This window comes from Suricata suricatta, chromosome 2, assembly GCF_006229205.1.
Source record: "Suricata suricatta isolate VVHF042 chromosome 2, meerkat_22Aug2017_6uvM2_HiC, whole genome shotgun sequence".
In the NCBI taxonomy this organism is placed as follows: Eukaryota; Metazoa; Chordata; class Mammalia; order Carnivora; family Herpestidae; genus Suricata; species Suricata suricatta.
Genome location: NC_043701.1, coordinates 47556889 through 47574970, shown reverse-complemented (window position 1 = coordinate 47574970; position 18082 = coordinate 47556889). Strand labels below are relative to the sequence as shown.

Genomic DNA, 18082 nt, shown 5'->3' with positions numbered 1-18082 from the left:
GTGTATATATATATACCACATCTTCTTGATCCACTCATCAGGTGATGGACATTTAGGCTTTTTCCATGTTTTGGCTATTGTTGACATCGCTGCTATGAACATTGGAGTGCATGTGCTCCTATGCATCAGCGTTGATCTAATCATATTTAAAGACATCAACCATGGGGGCACCTGGGTGGCTCAGTCAGCTAAGCATCTGACTCTTGATTTCAGCTCAGGTCATGATCTCATGGTTCGTGAGTTTGAGCCCCATGTGGGGCTCGGCACTGACAGTGTGGAGCCTGCTTGGGATTTTCTCTCCCTCCTTCTCTCTCTGCCCCCTCCCCTGCCCTGCTTGCTCGCTCTCTCGCTTTCTCTCTCTCTCTCTCTCAAAATAAATATATTAACTTTAAAATATAAAGACATCCACCATATACAGACAAATGTATTTAATTCTGCAGGAAAGAACTATATAGTTTTAAGCAATCTCCCCTGCTTTCTATCTCTATAACATCCCTTTACCATTTTAAACAATAAATCTTATGAGGTTATTGTTTCTAAAATGTTATGTACTTTACCTGTTATATGAAGTATTATAGATTCCCCATTCTGTATTATCTCCTTTAATAATGTGTATGAAAAACTGAAAATATTCAATAAAACATCTATCTTGGATGAGGTCCAAGAATGGAAGAGTTTTACTTTACTACACCCACATTTATGGAAAGCACCCCCTCCAATAGTATTTTAAAAATCTTAATAAAATGTTAAATCCAGGAGAATGTACTTCAACTAAATTACCAGTTTAGAAAGTGGGTTCTACGAAAGAAGACGGGGAGGCTTCCATGGACTCTGAATGGCCAGAGTAAGGGTCTCAGTGACCAGGGCTAACAACTCCATGTGCTTTCAGAGAAGGGGCACTGCCATTTATAGGAAAATAAATTGTTAAAGAGCTGCATACGAGTTTTATTTGATTTTTTTTCTTTTTCACAAAAGGCCTTTTGAAACCATACTGGGGCCCACAATTCAAAGTAATGCATTTTGAAAGAGAGCAAAGGGCTTTGCATTGCCATGAGAATAACCTTAGATGATCTTTCTTCATTTCTAGATTTAGAACTCCACTCAACAAATAGTTACTGCATGAAGGACTATGACAGAGCTCAAACAGAGACAGAAGCAAGACACATAGAGTCCTTGCCCTCGAAAAGCTCCCACTCTACTGAGAGAAGAAACTCCACTTGCCCTTTCCCTGGTCATTACCAGCTTTATTTTTCCTGTCTTTCAAAGACTCCCATTATAACACTTGCAGTGCACCAACTAACCACAGTTACCCTTTTAGTTTCAGCTCCTCTCAACTGATGAATCCCTGTTCTTCCTTCCATTTAATCTAAATGCAATTAGATTGACTAAAAGCAAGTTATTTGAAGCCCTAAAGCTTAAGATAAAGAGGTCTTCTGGGGTACCTGGTTGGGTCAGTTGGTGCAAAGTGTGACTCTGGATCTGGATCTTGTGAGTTCAAGCCCCATAAAGAGATTACTTAAAAAGAGAATCTTAAAAAAAAAAAAAAGAAAAAGAAAAAGAAAGAAAGAAAGAAGAAATAGAGGTCTTCTTGGGTGAGAAGCATATGTAATTCCTAAACTTGATGGGTGACTTAACATTTCCATTAAATATGCATGTTATTCTTGTCCAATATCACCTTACCAGTGCTAAGTGTAACACAGTGGGTATAATAGGAGTCCTCTGACTTTTTCTGGTCCACAAGAGGTTCAATGACAGAGAAATGACACCTAATTGAAATTTTATTTTGATATTAAACAGAATGAGAAGTATACTTTGAAGAGAACTGTAACACTGATAACTACTATGCTAATAACTATTGTGCCAGGCAATGGTATTAAGCTTGGAAAGGTATAATTTAACTAGAAACAGAAATTAGGAAGAAAAAATTAGGAAGACTGTGATTTACAGACAGTTTATTTAACAGGCAACTCACTCTAGGTCAAACAGTAAGTATGGCAAGGTAGAACCACAATTCATTCACACATACGAAGCAACTCTTATGTACCATGCCAGATGCCACAGGAGACACAATGATATATAGTCCTCGCTTTCAACAAGCTTAAAACCCAAAAGGAAATAAACTATGTACACAAACACTAATACAAGAAAGTCAAGGGTGAAATATAAAAAAACAGTGTTGACAATAAGAATTCATCTGGTTGGCACTTAAAGATAGCATTTGACCTGAATATTCTAGGATTTCAAATGGTAATGCGAGTAGGAAAGAAGGGAATTCCATATAAAAAAAAGAACATGAGGGCGCCTGGGTGGCTCAGTCGGTTAAGTGGCCGACTTCAGCTCAGGTCATGATCTCATGGTTCATGGGTTCGAGCCCCACGTCAGGCTCTGTGCTGACTGTTTACTCAGAGCCTGGAGCCTGCTTCTGATTCTGTGACTCCCTCTCTCTCTGACCGTCCTCCGCTCACACTCTGTGTCTCTCTCTCTCTCAAAAATAAATAAATGTTTTAAAAAAATTTAAAAAAAAAAAAGGAACAGGAGTGTATGCAAGGAAATAGGAAAGCCAAGAAAAAATGAGTTAACAGTAAAAGTTAGTATTCTTGGCAATTTGATTACTTTCCAGATACTTACTAAGCACATTATAAATAGCACTGTCATCATATCTTATCATTATGTCTTTCAGTTGAAAGCCGTGTCACTTAGTGAATTTAAATAAAATGCCCAAGACCTTACTAAACTGCAATGCCAAAATTCAAATCCAGTCAACTCTGACTATAGGTTCTTCACTTTTAAACACTGTATGACACTGCCCACCATTCTTCCTAGAAGATCCAAAGAAACAAAACAACAAAAATTAAGATTGAAGCAAACAATACAACCATAATGTGGAAGACTGGGAAGCATGCTAAACAATTTGACTATATTTTGTTAAGCAACTAGTGCCACAGGCAGCAATCTCTCTGACACTGTCAGCCTTAGTGACATTTTTCTAGATATGTCTCCTCAGGCAAGGGTAACAAAAGCAAAAATAAACTATTGGGACTAATATCAACACTACTATAAATATAATAGTAATACTACTAAAGACTAACATAAATATAATAGTACTACTATAGGTTTGTCTTTGTCCATTTGAGCTGCTATAACAAATATACCGTAGACTGAATGGCTTAAACAGCTAACATTTATTTCTCACAGTTCTGGAAACCAGGACATCCAAGATCAAGGCGGCAACAGCCATGTGTCTGGAGAGAGTCCACTTCCGGGCTTGCATATGACCATCTTATATCCTCACATGGCTGAGAGCAGAGAGTGAGAGGATGAGCTCTCTTGTCACTGAGGATACTAATCCCATTTGTGAGGACTCCACACTCAGAACCTTTACTTCCCAAAGGCTTCAACTCCTAATACCATCACATGGAGAATTAGGATTTTAACTTATAAGGGGTGGGGGTGGGAGGAGGCAAACATTCAGTTCATAAATAAGGTCAGAGTTAATAAAAGATAATGGCCATAGAAAAGACAGATATGAGAAATATTTCAAAGGCAGAAGTAAAAGGACATAGCGATAGATTGGCTTATGGGCTAAAATAAGGAAAAGATCAAAGATGACAGCAAGAAAGTAGTGCTATCAATAACCTAAGTGGAGAAATTGTAAAAGAGCTATCTCCATTTTAAATAAAGTAACTGTGAACTGTCAGTGAGCTGAAAAATGTCTCACAAACTTAGAAATATTATAACCAATTATAATCATCTCAGAGATAGAATGAGAAAAAGAGATGTATTTGGTAACAATCTACTTTAAGGTGAGACAGAAATTACGGCAGTTGATAAAATCGCCAAACGAGAGCAGAGTTAAAGAGACTGAAGAACAGGATGGCGTCTGGATGGCTCAACTGATTAAATGTGTGACTCTTGGTTTCAGCTCAGGTCATGATCTCATGGTTGTGAGATCGAGACCCATGTCAGGGCTCTGAGCTCATAGAGTGGAGCCTGCCTGGGATTCTCTCTCTCCCTCTCTGTCTGCCCCTGCTATGGACTCTCTTTCTCTGCAATATGTACACTGCAGAAGCCCAAAGGAATGTCAACATTTGTAAGTCAAAAGGAAGAAACTGAACCTGAACTAACAAAGATGTTAAAACTAGATGATAAGGATATTAAAAGTTGTAAGAAACGTAGTTTGTATGTTCTAAAAGTAGAGATATGGAAGATACAAAGACTCAAAATTGAATTTCACAAGATGAAAATGACTATGTGAAAGATGAAAATGAGTGTCACGCCTGTATGGCTCGGTCAGTTAAGCATCCAATTTCGGCTCAGGTCATCATCTCGTGATTCAGGATTTTGAGCTCCACATTGGGTTCTGTGCCAACAGCTCAGGGCCTGGAGCCTGCTCCAAATTCTGTAACTCCCTCTCTCTCTCTCTCTCTGTCCCTTCCCTGCTTGCACTCTGTTTCTCTCTCTCTCTCTCTCTCTCTCTCTCTCTCTCTCTCTCAAAAAGAAATAAAGATTAAGAAAAAATTTTAATGTCCAAATTTTATGAAAACTATAAATCCCCACCATACAAAATCCAAGAAGTTCAATGAACCCCAGCACAAGAAACTTAAACACAACTATGCCAAGACACATCATAATCAAAATCTTGAAAAGCAGCCAGAGGAAAAAACATTATATAGAGAGGAGCAAAGATAAGGCAGGTTTCTTGTCCGAAACAAAGCAAGTGAGAACATAGTACAGAAGCATCATCTTTAAAGTACTAAACAACAGTTGTCAAGGTAGGAATCTATATCCAGTGAAAATACATAATTACAAGTATTTGTGTATGAAAAAGGGCAGGAGGAAATTTGGAAGAGTGTCAGATATGTTCACTATCTTGATTGTGGTGATGATTTCATAGGTAAATACATATGTCAAAACTGATCAAATTGTATACTTTCAATATGTACAGTCTATCATGGATCAACTATATTGTAATAAAGCTTTTTTTACGTCTATTTTTACTTGAGAAAGAGAAAGAGAGAGAGAGAGAGAGAGAAAGCATAAGCATGGGAGGGGCGGATAGAGAGGGAGGAGAGAATCCAAAACACACTCCATGCCCATTGCAGAACCTGACACAGGGCTTGACGCCCACAACCGTGAGATCAGGACTAGTGCCAATATCAAGAGTCAGATGCTTTACTGACTGAGCCACCCAGGCACCCTGCAATAAAGCTGTTTTTAAAAAGCCAACATGTTTAGAGGACAAACAAGACAATTCTCAAATAATAGACGCTAAAGTGATATATCAATCAAATGTAATTGGTGAAGTTTGAATGGATCATTGTCTGTTTCCGCCCCGGTTGGTGGGGCAGTAAATGGGGTCACAGGTTCCTGAGGGAGGGAGAGAGAATAGGGCAGGAAGGAGCACAGAGAGTGGGGCAAGACAAGCGTTTCTGATCAAGCCCAGTTTATTGAGAAAATATCCACACCTTTATAGGGTTTGGGGCGGGAAGCTGACCTGGGTTGGTTGCTAGGAAACAGGGTCAAATGATTATTAGAAAAAGGGGAAACCGAAACTGAAATTTCAAACACAGCATCTAAAGGAGAGCCCAGACTTGCGTCTGTGACGCTGGGCAGGGGTGCGATTGACACTGCATAAGCCTGAATGCGGTAGATCTTTTGTTCAATTGGCTACTTCCAGTCTGGCCATCTCCAATCCCTGAATTGGGAAATACACATCCCTGGCGTCTAGAAGGTTAATCCTGTTTTTCTGGCCGCACCCCACAGGGAGCGATACTTCCTTGCCTGAGGCTGCCGAACTTGGCAGCTCCCTACAGATCATGATTTGAAAAAAAAGAAAAGAAAAAGTTGTAAAAGATATTCTTCTTAAGAAAATTATGGAATTTTAAATATGAACTGGATAGAAAAGCATGCCATGGAATTGCTAATTGTCTTAAGTGATAGTTTGATTATGTAGGAGACCCTCGTTCTACGGAGATTCACTCTGCATTATTTAAGATTGACATGTGATGATATCTGCATTTTACTTTTAAATGATACAGGCAGGATATGAATATATTTGAAAGAGATAAATATGGCAAGATGTTAATAATTGTTGACTCTAAGCAAAGAGTACATAGATACACATTGTATAATTCTTTCAATATTTTTGCTTGAAAATTTTCATTATAAAACAAAGGGAAAAAACTTAGCATATCTATATGGAAAAAAATGTCACAAACATGACAAAATATAAATAACTAAGAAAAACACTTGCAACACAAAATAGAAATAGCATTACCTTAGTTTATATGCAAATAACTCCTTAAAACCTAGAAGAAAAATATGAATAACCCAATTTTAAAGTAGACAAAAATCACAAAATAAGTTTACAGAAAATACGTAGATAACAAAATTTTAAAAGTACACTCAATTCTGTCATAATTGGAATAATATAAAACAAAGCAAGGCAATACCATTTTCACTTATCAAATGAACAAACTTGCTTCTCTGGAAAGACTGCTGGCAAGGAAGCACAGACGAAAACGTGTACTCACATGCACGGATGACATATTAGGTTAGCCTGCTGGATGGCAATTTGACAAAAATGATCTACAACTGAATTTTATTATGAAATTTAAATTTAAAATGCATATACTCTGACCCAATAATTCCATGTCTAGGACTTTATGCTATACTGTGGGCTCAGCACAGTTTTTCCTAAAGGGTCTGGTAGAAATCCAGCTTTCTGGATTCTGAATTCTGTCAAAGCTACCCAACTCATCCACTGTAGTTTTAAAGCAGCCAGAGGCAAGCTATGAACAAATAATTGTGCTCATATTCTAATACAATTTTATTTACAAAAACAGGGGCCCAGGTATAGGTCATAATTCGCTGATTCCCACTACAGATAAACTCTGAACAACACAAAAGTGTATTTTATTATAGTATTATTTGTAATAGCAGAAAAACTGTAAGCTAAATACACATTATCAGGACACTTAACGACTCATAAAAACTAAATATACATTAAAAGGGCACTTGATAATCCATAGAAAAGCAATACTGTGACAGAATGAATATACAGATGTTCAAAAGAATGTGTTATCTAAAAGTATGATGAAAAATTCCCCAGGATAGTTTATTAAGTCAAAAGAAGATAAAGAGCATTATACATAATAACATGCCATGTATAAGGAGAGAAAAGAATACATATGCATTAACTTTTACTAAATTTCTGTAAGAATATGTAAGAAACAGTAGTTACATCTAGAGAGGTGGAATGATGGGTCAGAGTTAGAGAAAAGACTATTTTTTACAATCTTGTGAGTTTTTACCAAGTGCATTTAACTTTGTAACTATTTTTACAATAAAATAGATGAATTGGCATACAGTGCATGTTTAATAACGTTATATTAGTGAATGACTAGAGAGAGGTTTCATCATATGGCATATGAGGATAAATGTTAGTCCTGAAGCAATTATAGCGTGAAGACAGTGATAAAGTAGATCCAGCAAAGATAATCTGTGTTGTAACAACTATTAAACACTGTAGGTTGACTCTCTAATATCTCTTCCTCCCTGACCCAGGATCAAGTTCCAAATAACCTAAGCCAATCTGGGTGGCTCAGTCGTGATCCTGCAGTGTTTGAGTTCAAGCCCTGCATCAGGCTCGCACTGGCAGTGTGGAGCCTGCTTTGAGTTCTGTCCCTCTTTCTCTCTCTCCCTCTCTTCCTCTCTTCTGCCCTCCCTCACTTGTTCTCTCTTTCTCAAAATAAATAAATAAGCATTAAAAAAAAAAAACAACTAAACCAATCATTGTGATCCCATCTTTTTTTTTTTTTTTTTTTTAAAGAGAGAGCACTGCAGGGGAGGGGCAGAGAGAGAGGGAGACACAGAATCTGAAGCCGGCTCCAGGCTCCAAATTGTCAGCACAGAGCCCGATGCAGGACTTGATGCAGATACTACACTTGATCTCAGCCAAAAGGCCAAGACGCGATAGGACTTGATGCAGAACTCAAACCCATGAACCGTGAGATCATGACCTGAGCCGAAGTCGTACGCTTAACCAAGGGAGCCACCCAGGCGTCCTCCATCTATCTACATCTGACTGGTTCCACAGACTGACAGCTCTGAATAAAATATTTGGAAATGCTGTGGGTAATCTGAATATGGAACATAGAAATTAACTGGAAATGAACTAGAAATTAACAAAAAGATTGTATCTAATCAGCAAATTTCTGTGACTCTCAGTAACACTACTTAGTGGCAGCCAAGAGAACACAGACCACAGAAAATAGAAGTTAACCAAAATAAGAGCAGGAGGTGGAGAAAAAATAATACCCAGAATGCTATCAAAGGCATTGCTGAAATCCCTGATTATAAATAAGTCTGAGGTCTCAGCTGGAGATAGACAAGCCTAGAGAGGGACTTAATGAAATGAGGGAACAGAAAAGTATGTCTATGTATTCAGGGGAAGAAAAAGGGGTCACAGGACCAAGTGTAATGATGATGATATATAGCATGTCGGTTAAAAGAATGGTGGGGTGGGGGGGTATTAACCAGAAAACTAGTTCAGCTTTTGAAATATTGGCAATATAGCAATTCCTGGCAATGGTATTTTGGAAGAGCTGAAATAGAGTGTTGATGCAAGTTGTACAAGTTGAGGCCCAGCTTCGGAGTGGCCGATATGAAATGAAGGTAAAGTCTTGAATGATGGGCTCAGTTTTTCTCTTCATTCATCTTTGTAGCAAAGACAGAAAAGGATAGTGTAATTACATTTTAATATCAAAAGAGAAGAGAATATTTACTGATGGTGATCCTATTTAAGAACTCTGAACGCAGAAGACCTAGGTTTCTACCTGGGCAAGGTCACTTCTTAGATGTATGCCCTTGAAGTAACAAATAACCTACCTAACCCATGAAGTTTTATCAACAAGAGAAACTAATTTAGGTTACCTGAAGATACTTAAGGACTACTTAAGATAATACACATAATGTGTCAAATGGTGCCTGGCACGTGTTAGTCAATGCGTATTTGCTACTTCCACTATCAGTAGTCAAACAGCAGCACTGGGGTACAAGTCCTATGCCAAATTCCCATTTTACCTAGCAGGTAAGAAGAGCCAGAGTGTTAGGAAAAGGGATAGAGAGTGTTTTAGGGGATGCTCTCTATCTAAGGAAATAAACTCTTAGTTAGGTGAAGCATTAGGAGTGTTTATAGACAATATAAAATGTGCTTCTGGGGTGTCTGGATGGCTCAGTCGGTTAAGCATCTGACTTTTTTTTTCCTTTAAATTTTTGAGAGAGAGAGTCAGCATGAGCAGAGGAGGGTCAGAGAGAGAGACACACACACAGACTCTGAAGCAGGCTCCAGGCTCTGAGCTAGCTGTCAGCATACAGCCTGACGCAGGGCTCAAACCCATGAACCATGAGATCATGACCTGAGCCTACGTCGGACACTTAACCGACTGAGCCACCCAGGTTGACTCTTAAATTCAGCTCAGGTCATGATCTCATGGTTCATGAGATCAAGCCCTACATTCATGGGATCAAGCCCTCTGTGCTGTCAGTGCAGAGCCTGCGTGGGATTCTCTCTCTCCCTCATTTTTTGACCCACACCTGCTCGCACAGGTGTGTGTGTGTGTGTGTGTGTGTGTGCACTCTCTCAAAACAAACATTTAAAAAAAAAAAGATATGCTCTCAAGTAGGAAGATATTCAAATGAGTATAATAGAATTATTACCCTAAAAGCTTTCAAACTTAAATAATATATCTTCCTTTAAATAAGCCACACACATTAATGTGTAGAAATAGCAGAATTAGACAAAAGCTATAATTGGGCTGGCAGAAAATCACTCAACACAATATAGAGGTGACACTGATTGAATGATAGAGACTAGCTACAAAATTTGGCAACATTAGTTTCTAAATCCCAGATGTAAATTTATAGATTATGTTCTTTTTCTCCAATGAGACGGGGCAAAGCTATCCGTGTCTTAGTAAAAGTCAGTACTCCCCAAAACCAGGCTACTCTAAATTTCAAAATGAAAAAAATTGCAGAAAACTGGAAAAATATGAGAAGTCTCATGATAAGGGAAAAAGCTAATCTCACTACATAAAAATAATCACTATTAGCATTTTGAATAGCCCTTGCAGTCTTTTAAGTGCATTTCCTCATTATATTGTGAGATTACATGGTGTATACGACTTCATATTCTACTTTACCACATAATATTATTCCATAACTATCCTATTTGTTTTAATACTAGGAATTACCAAACTAAGAGTGACAACTTAATCTCCAAAAACCTTTATTATTTCAGACAAGATATTTTAGAAATACATATCCTCCCTATGTAATCTTACAAGTTTAAAGTCAACTTGTGGTCCAAGGACAATATGGAGCTTTTCAGAGCTTCGTATACAACCCTACAGGTTTAAAGGGGAAAATACCACATATTTCATTTATAGTATGTGTTGCTTTGAAAGTAGAGAATATTTTGAAATTTAGAATTGAAAATAGTTTCATACAATAATTTAAAATTTTTATTCCCATTTTTGCACATGACGCTAGTTAATTTTCCCATTCCATCTTTGGTCAGGCAATCATTTTAAGATGATCTGATACAAATTATTTTTCCATGTACATGTTTGAGTCACAATAAATACAAAGGGCCTATAATTGGAGATTTTTTTGTTTGAAGAAATCTAAATAAATCTAATTACCTTTTAGGATAAAATACAAAACTTTTCAAAAAATCTTAAAAATTTATAAGCTTATTTATTTTGAGAGAGAGAAAGCACAAGTGGGGGAGGGGCAGAGAGAGAAGGAGAGAGAGAATCCCAAGCAGACTCCACACTATCAGTGCAGAGTCCAACGTGGGGCTCAAACCCATGAACTGTGAGATCATGACCTGAGCTGAAGTCAGATGCTTAACTGACTGAGCCACCCAGGTGTCCCAAAATAAAAAAACTTTTTAATAAATGGTGATAAAAAAATAGTAATATATGTATAGTCCAATATTTCTTTTATTTTTCCTTTTTGATGCTTTAAACATTTTAAAATTAAGATATGCCATTAATCGGCAACCTTTAGGTCTCTTTTTCTTTTAAGTAAATTGTATGGATTTTTATAATGGTATCATCCATGATACAACCATCCTAAACATAATATGAAAGCACACAATTCAGAACACTAAATAATGTTACTATTTGAACATGCTCTTTTTCTTTATGTCCTTAGACTCTAAAGTTGCATGTAAAACTTTTTTTAAAAAATTTTAAGACTCCAATTTAAAAAAAATTAACCCAAAAGTAAATTTAGTAAAGTTAACAGAAACATTCAAAACAATTTCACTGAGTAAAAACAACTGTTAAAGTGTTGGCAAAATGAAATATTTAAAACTTATCATAAACCTATATTCATACACCTTTGGGTCAAAGAACCCAAAGAACAAGAGTATGTATATGCCTAGCCAGCATTGTGAAGTAAGCTCATACAGTTTAGAGGCAAGTAGGACAGTTTTGGGCACTGGGCCCTTCAGCATGAATTGAAAGAACTTCCGTAACTCTAAAGGGTACATTGAAGGTCATTAAAGTATCATTAGGACACCTTGTAAAACCACTAAACAGCACATATGTCTTCCCTCACTAATCAAAACTGAAATAGCACATTCATGTGAAGTTGGAGAAGTGACTTAATATGTATATTATGTAAAATATACATATTACATAGATATTATATTTTTTATGTATCTCCAAAGTGGGAGGTATTTTGTGTGTGTGTGTGGCTCAATACATACACATTAGCTCAAATAGTGATTACACTCAAGTTTAGCAGATTCTGTAACTTTGTGTGCTTCTGTATCAGACATCTGTTCTCTTGAATCACAGGGAGTCTGCCTGTCTCAAGCCAGAGAGGAAATTCACTGTTCTGCTTAGGTTTTACTAAGCAGGAGGAAGGGGAGCTATTAAAAACTTAACCTGCTATTTTTTTAAGTTATCAGAAAAATTGAATACCAATGCTTAAAAAAAAAAAAATCCTGAGTATGAAACTGCTCAACAAGGCACTGTTAAAACTCTCAAACTTTTACAGAAAGACAATGGCGGTGTCCCCACAAATCAACCCATTTTTCAATTAAAGAGGAATCTTGGTGTAGTAGAAACTGCAGGAATGAGGAAGAATCAAGAACTACTTTCTAGATTCTGCTGGGGTAACTAATTCACTCCAGTTCTTCACCTGAAAACTCACAATGGTTAGATAGATCTCTGAGGATTTAACACCTGCCTCCTCCTAAGTCGATGATTAGCTGCCATCACTTAAAACGGTTTGCGGGAGAGGAACAGAATAGCTTCAGGCCACAATTCTGAGGACGTTGAAAGTGTCTGGGTTAATAATTTGACAGAAGAGCAAAGAAACGTGGGGGGAGGGGAGGCCTGCCGTGCTCGTCAAAAGTAACTTAAAACTCTGCTGGACCTGTCATCTGGTTTGTACACACAACCACTTGTATAAAACCATCCTAGGAGATTAAGGTGGTTAAACAAAAATCAAGTCCCGAAGCCCGAGGGCACGTCAGCCCGGGAGCACCCTGCGGGAGGTTGAAAGATCAGCCAGAGCTGTAAACCCAGGAATCGCAGGGGTAGATGCCGGTCACCCTCGGGAATGGGCCCTCCAAGGAGCCCTAACTCCAAAAAGCACGCCCCACAGCCAAATTCTTCTCCCTTACCCCAAGCTCTTGCCACCCCTTAAGTCTAGGAAGACGCAGAACGCCATTCATCTGGATCCCGGGCGGAGGTAGTAGGGGGGGAAGCACCAGCTGTGCGAGAGGTAGCCGCAGAAGAGGCCAGGCCTTGGGACCAGCCAAAATTGGGGGTTTTAAGCCCGGACCCAACCGCAGCGCCTCCCGTGAAAACACCTCTTCGGCCATCAGGGCGCGAGAAGCGGGCAGCCAGAGGAGGGACGGGGGGAGAAGGCGCGAGGTCCTTACCCACTGCAAGGCTGGCCACTGCCGGGCGCTGCCGGCGGCTCCAATATCGGAGGCCGGAGGCGGCTCCACGGAGCCGTAAGGAGGCTGCCATGCTGCCCCCGCCCCGCCTCCCTGCGGTGACCTCTGCGGCTTCCCGCTCGCCCACTGACGGCGAGAGTGCGCCGCGGAGCAGGCGGGATCCGCGCGGGCGTAGGGCCGCGCGCGCACGCGCTCTGCAGTTCGAGGTGGGAACCCACCCGTGAGGGGAGGAGCACGACGCCGAGAGCTGCGGCCAGGCGAGCCAGGGGTCGTCAGTCCCCTTATGGACAGGGGACCAGACCAATCAGATTCTCAGGTCCCCACTTCGCTAACAACCAATAGGAAGCCTTTTCGAACCCCACGCACATCAAAGGCCTGGCCTCTCCCCCGCAAGCGCCTCCCCCCTCTACAGACAGCGGGCGCCAGTCTCCTTGTTTATCAAAACGCAGCGGGGGGGGGGGGGGGGGCGGTGGCTGTCACTCATTGCCGCCTCCAAGGAGCTCTTGACAACCCCCCCCAGAACCGCCCCTTTGGAGAGTGTAATTGCGCGGGATCTCCCCTGAGACGGGGACAACATTTTAATTCGCAGCAGCTGCTGCAATTTTTAGGCATGTGCAGAAATTCATAGCTTTTCTAAGTATAGGGACCCATTTTTAACTTCACTAATTTGTGGATCTCCTGATGTTAGTATTTGTATTTTTAGCATCTGTTCGTTGAGAAACAACAGAAATCTACCATAGATGTAATAACTTTTAAATTAATTTCCTTTTATTTAATACAACAGTTTCTCCATAAATTTGAAAAATAGGAAAACAAGTTGATAACATTCTCTCTGAAGGGTAGAATTACCTAGGAACGTGTACTCTCTATTCCAATAAGTATTTCTTTAATGTTTGAAAATTCTGCATTTCGTAAGCAAAATCTAAGGTTAAATGAAAATCCAGAGAATTGTCTAAATGTATATGTGTCAGAGATTTATTCAGTGTTTGGTGTACATATTTGAATCTTGGAACCCTTTAGCAATAATTGCAGGGCTTCCCATCTCCACTGACCCCAGCAAAAGGTTGGGAGACCTCCAGAGCAAGACTTGCAACCTTTGCTGGAAAAATAGTACAGGAAGAAAAGCAGTGAGGAGTGGCTAGGAGAATAGAAATCTCAGAGTGCCCACTCCCACCCAAATTCATTTTACGTAATCATTTGCCTAGCTTGTGCTCACCCAACCTTTTAATCTAAGTAGCAGAATCAACAGATTTCACTTTGACCTTCATTTTTGCTTCTCTCCAAAGCACAGAGTTGGAGGTGCCCACAGGAAAAGGAAAGGAATTGAATCATTTCGAAGCAGGCTCTTGTCAATGTTTCCAGGAACTGGTACAGAGTGCAAGGTTCAGATTTGTAACTGGTACAAAAAAATTGCCTTCTTTGGCTGTCTCTCTACCCCAGGCCTCTACCCAACACCAACCAAAAAGAAGCCCTACAGATTTCTATAATTAACTGCTGAAATGTGCGCTGCCTTTCAACTATGTCAACTTACATAGCAGAGCTATTTGCAACACGGGACAACCTATCAATTGATCTCTAGCTCCTAAAGTTTATATCCCAGTCCTCTTGAGATTTTATACCCAATCAGATTGTTTTTGTCATTTTTATTGTGAGCTGTTTGTTTTTGTTTCTCTAGGTTGTTTATAGGGATCTTTTCTTGAAAATGAGTATTTCTTTACACAAGGTTGCCTCCTAAAACAGCATTTTGCTAGGACTCAAGGGGAAGAGGGGGAAGGGTTTCAGAAAAAAGGAGCGGACAGAGCTAAAGCTGGGCATGAGGTCTTATTAATGTGTGCTTTCTTTTTTAAAAAGTTAATCTGAGGGGCACCTGGGTGGCTCAGTCGGTTAAGCCTCCGACTTCGGCTCAGGTCAGATCTCACGTTCCTGGGTTCGAGCCCTGCGTCAGGCTCTGTGCTGACAGCTAGCTCAGAGCCTGGAGCCTGTTTCAGATTCTGTGTCTCCCTCTCTCTCTGACCCTCCCCCTCTCATGCTCTGTCTCTTCTGTATCAAAAATAAATAAAGCTTTAAAAAAAAAAAGTTAATCTGATGGCTTTGAAAAGGGAGGTAGTGCATTGAAAATTTAACTTATTTTTCCTCAACCAGACCCAGGGGATAAGTCACAATTTCTCCATATCCTTACATCGTGTAGTTCAATATCTCCTCCCAGAATCCCTATACTAATTCATAAATTAAGGCTCTGGGATTTTCATAGATGTTTATAATAAGCATTATGATTTTTTAAGTAATCACTATGTGAAGGTACTTGCTGATATTATTGTATTTGCAAGGGCTGTTACTGCCTATGGCTGGCTTTATTTGATTGCCTTCCTGATATCTTTGTTTCTCCTTAGATCTCTGCCATGTAGTTTTATTTGAAGTTGTGTTTCCATACACTACAGGATCTTCACTTCTGCTTCTGGGAAGAAGGAGTAAGTCTATTTTTCTCTATCTCTCCGAAAAAATACAATTAAAAACTCTGGACATTATACATTAAAACAAATTTAAGAGACTCTGAGAAGTGGAAAAAAAAAAAAAAAACAGCATACCAGCTAGGGACCTCAGGACTCCAAAGAGGAACACAGAGGTAAGTTCCTGGGTTTTTGTTTAGCCTTATGCTCCCATACTGGGTATTAGAGAAACCAAAAACTAGAACCATGGGGCACCTTGGTGGCTCAGTTTGTAGAGCATTTAGCTCTTGAGCTCAACTTGGGTCTTGATCTCAGAGTTGTATGTTCAAGCCCTGTGTTAGGCTCTATACTTTGTGTGGAGGCTACTTAAAAAACAAACAAAAGCAAAAACCTAGAAACCCAAAGATGCCAAGAGGCAGAGACAGAACCGCCCCAGTAAAAGGCTATTCTCTTTAGGCAAAGGATGAGAAACGGAGAGCTGAAAAAGTTAATCTGATGGCCACACAGCCATTTTCTTTCTTTTTTTTTTAATTTTTTAAACATTTTTTTAATTTTTGAGAGACAGATCATGAGCAGGGGAGGGGCAGGGAGAGAGGGATGTACAGAATCAGAAACAGGCTCCAGGCTCTGAGCTGCCAGCACAGAGCCCTATGCGGGGCTCAAAGCCACATACTATGAGATCATGACCTGAGCCAAAGTGGGACACTCAACCAACTGAGCCACCCAGGTGCCCCATAGTCAAAACCTGTTACCCCTACCCATTCCTACAAAGGCCAAGCAAGGAGTCTAGACTTGCACACTCTATAGGCTATAATTAAACACCCCAACATCCTAACACTACAACACCACGACACCTCAGTCCCACTGGTGTGCTGTCAGAGTTGGTAAAGTAGAGAGCCAGGACTTATATCCTGACTGCTAAATTATAACAAGTACCTCTCCACACACATGTCCCCACCCCTTGCCTCACAGTGCCATTAAAGACCACATGGGGAGCCTGGATTTCCACCCCTACCTGAGTAATGAGATACCCCTCCTCCTCCCTGCTGAGATGGAGTCAGAGGAGGAGCCTAGTGGAGAGTCAGGAGTCGGGACTTTCACCACTGTCTCCTGTAAGGAGGCCAGGCACCCCCAGAATGGTGCCAGTGGAGGCCACATAGAGAGCAGTAATGAGGCCCTCCTACCCCTCCCAACTAGGGAAGTATCAGTGGAAGCCTGGTGGGGAGTTGAATTCCTACCCCAACCCACCAATAATGAGGAGCCCCACCCCTACTCCATCAGTGTCCACTTGGGCAGAACAGGGAACCTACACTTCTGCCCTTACCTGGCATTGACAAAGACAATGCCCCCTCTATTCCTTTGCCAGGGCAGTGTAAGGAGAAGCCAGCTAAAACAGGTGGTTTAAATAGATACAAAGTATAATATACCAAACATCCATATTTTCATTGAATGCATTCTTCATACCAAGAACTACGAATATGTCAAACTGAATTTTTTAAAATGTCAATATGCCATATATCAATTATGACAAAAACACTAATAGAGATTTTGGGCTATGCTTTGTTTTGTTTTGTTTAAAGATATAATACAGATACTTATGACACAATTTTGGTAGCCTTCAATCACTCTGATATTTCCTGTTCAGATTATTTCTATGCCTGGCCCAATTCATCTGTAAAAAGTATAAATCAGTGGTTTGCAATCCCAAATGCATATTAAAGTGTTTTCAAGGGGCACCTGGGTGGCTCAGTCGGTTAAGCGTCTGGCTTCGGCTCAGGTCATGATCTCATGGTTCGTGGGTTCGAGCCCCGCATCGGGCTCTGTGCTGACAGCTCAGAGCCTGGAGCCTGCTTCAGATTCTGTGTCTCCCTCCCTCTCTGACCCTCCCCTGCTCACACTGTCTCTCTCTCTCTCTCTCTCTCAAAAATAAATAAAAACATTTTTAAAAAATTTAAAAAAAAAAAGTGTTTTCAAAATGCCAAAGCTCAGTTCTTGTCCGCAAGTAGGTTCTGGAGTAAGTCATAGAGCATTTGAATTTGTTTTTAATTTCCTCAAAGGATGCTTCTGGACAGTGAATACTGAGAGCCACAGCCATAGTAAAACCAAGGCATAAATGACGCTTAGGAACTACTCATGTTGGCGATGATGGTGGACATAGAGAAAAATAGACAGTGTGAAATATATCTGGGAGGTGAAACTGTTATTACCAGTTACTTCCAGAAGCTGAAGCATGCTTGAAAGAGAAGTAGTCTAAGTGGAACCCTAGGTTTTTGGCTTGGGTGACTGAAGAGATGTAAGTGACATTGCCTAATGTGGGGAACTGGGTTATGTTGAGTTTGAGGTGGATGTGTCCAGCGGCAATCGGCCAGATGGAGAATTTATGAACATAAATTTTAAGGGAACTTGGTTGAGGCGCCTACCTGGCTCAGTCAGTAGAGCATGCAACTCTTGATCTCTGAGTCATGAATTCGAGCCCCATGTCATGAGTAGAGTTAACTTAAAAAAATTTTTTTAATATTAAAAAATAAATAAAGGAACATGGTTGATAATAAAACTCCAGAGAACACCCTAAGGAGGAATTAGAGCTTATGAAAACAGAAAGAAGGGCCACAGGAGGAAAAAAAAACAGGGAGCAATATCAGAGAAAAGTCAA

General features: G+C 40.0%; 1 protein-coding gene across 3 annotated transcripts in view; it reads right to left on the bottom strand.

The window, feature by feature from the left end:
• HIBADH (3-hydroxyisobutyrate dehydrogenase) overlaps positions 1 to 13181 on the bottom strand; it is a 105741-nt gene extending 92560 nt beyond the window's left edge. Inside the window, exon 1 of one of the 3 annotated variants that reach the window (XM_029925869.1) lies at positions 12965 to 13181. In XM_029925869.1, coding sequence (XP_029781729.1) covers positions 12965 to 13055 — 91 coding nt within the window. In that variant the 5' untranslated portion in view covers positions 13056 to 13181. Of the gene's footprint in view, positions 1 to 12703; positions 12898 to 12964 lie in introns of those variants that run through there. The other 2 variants (XM_029925857.1, XM_029925864.1) reach the window with 2 other exon arrangements.
• Positions 13182 to 18082: the final 4901 nt, after the last annotated feature.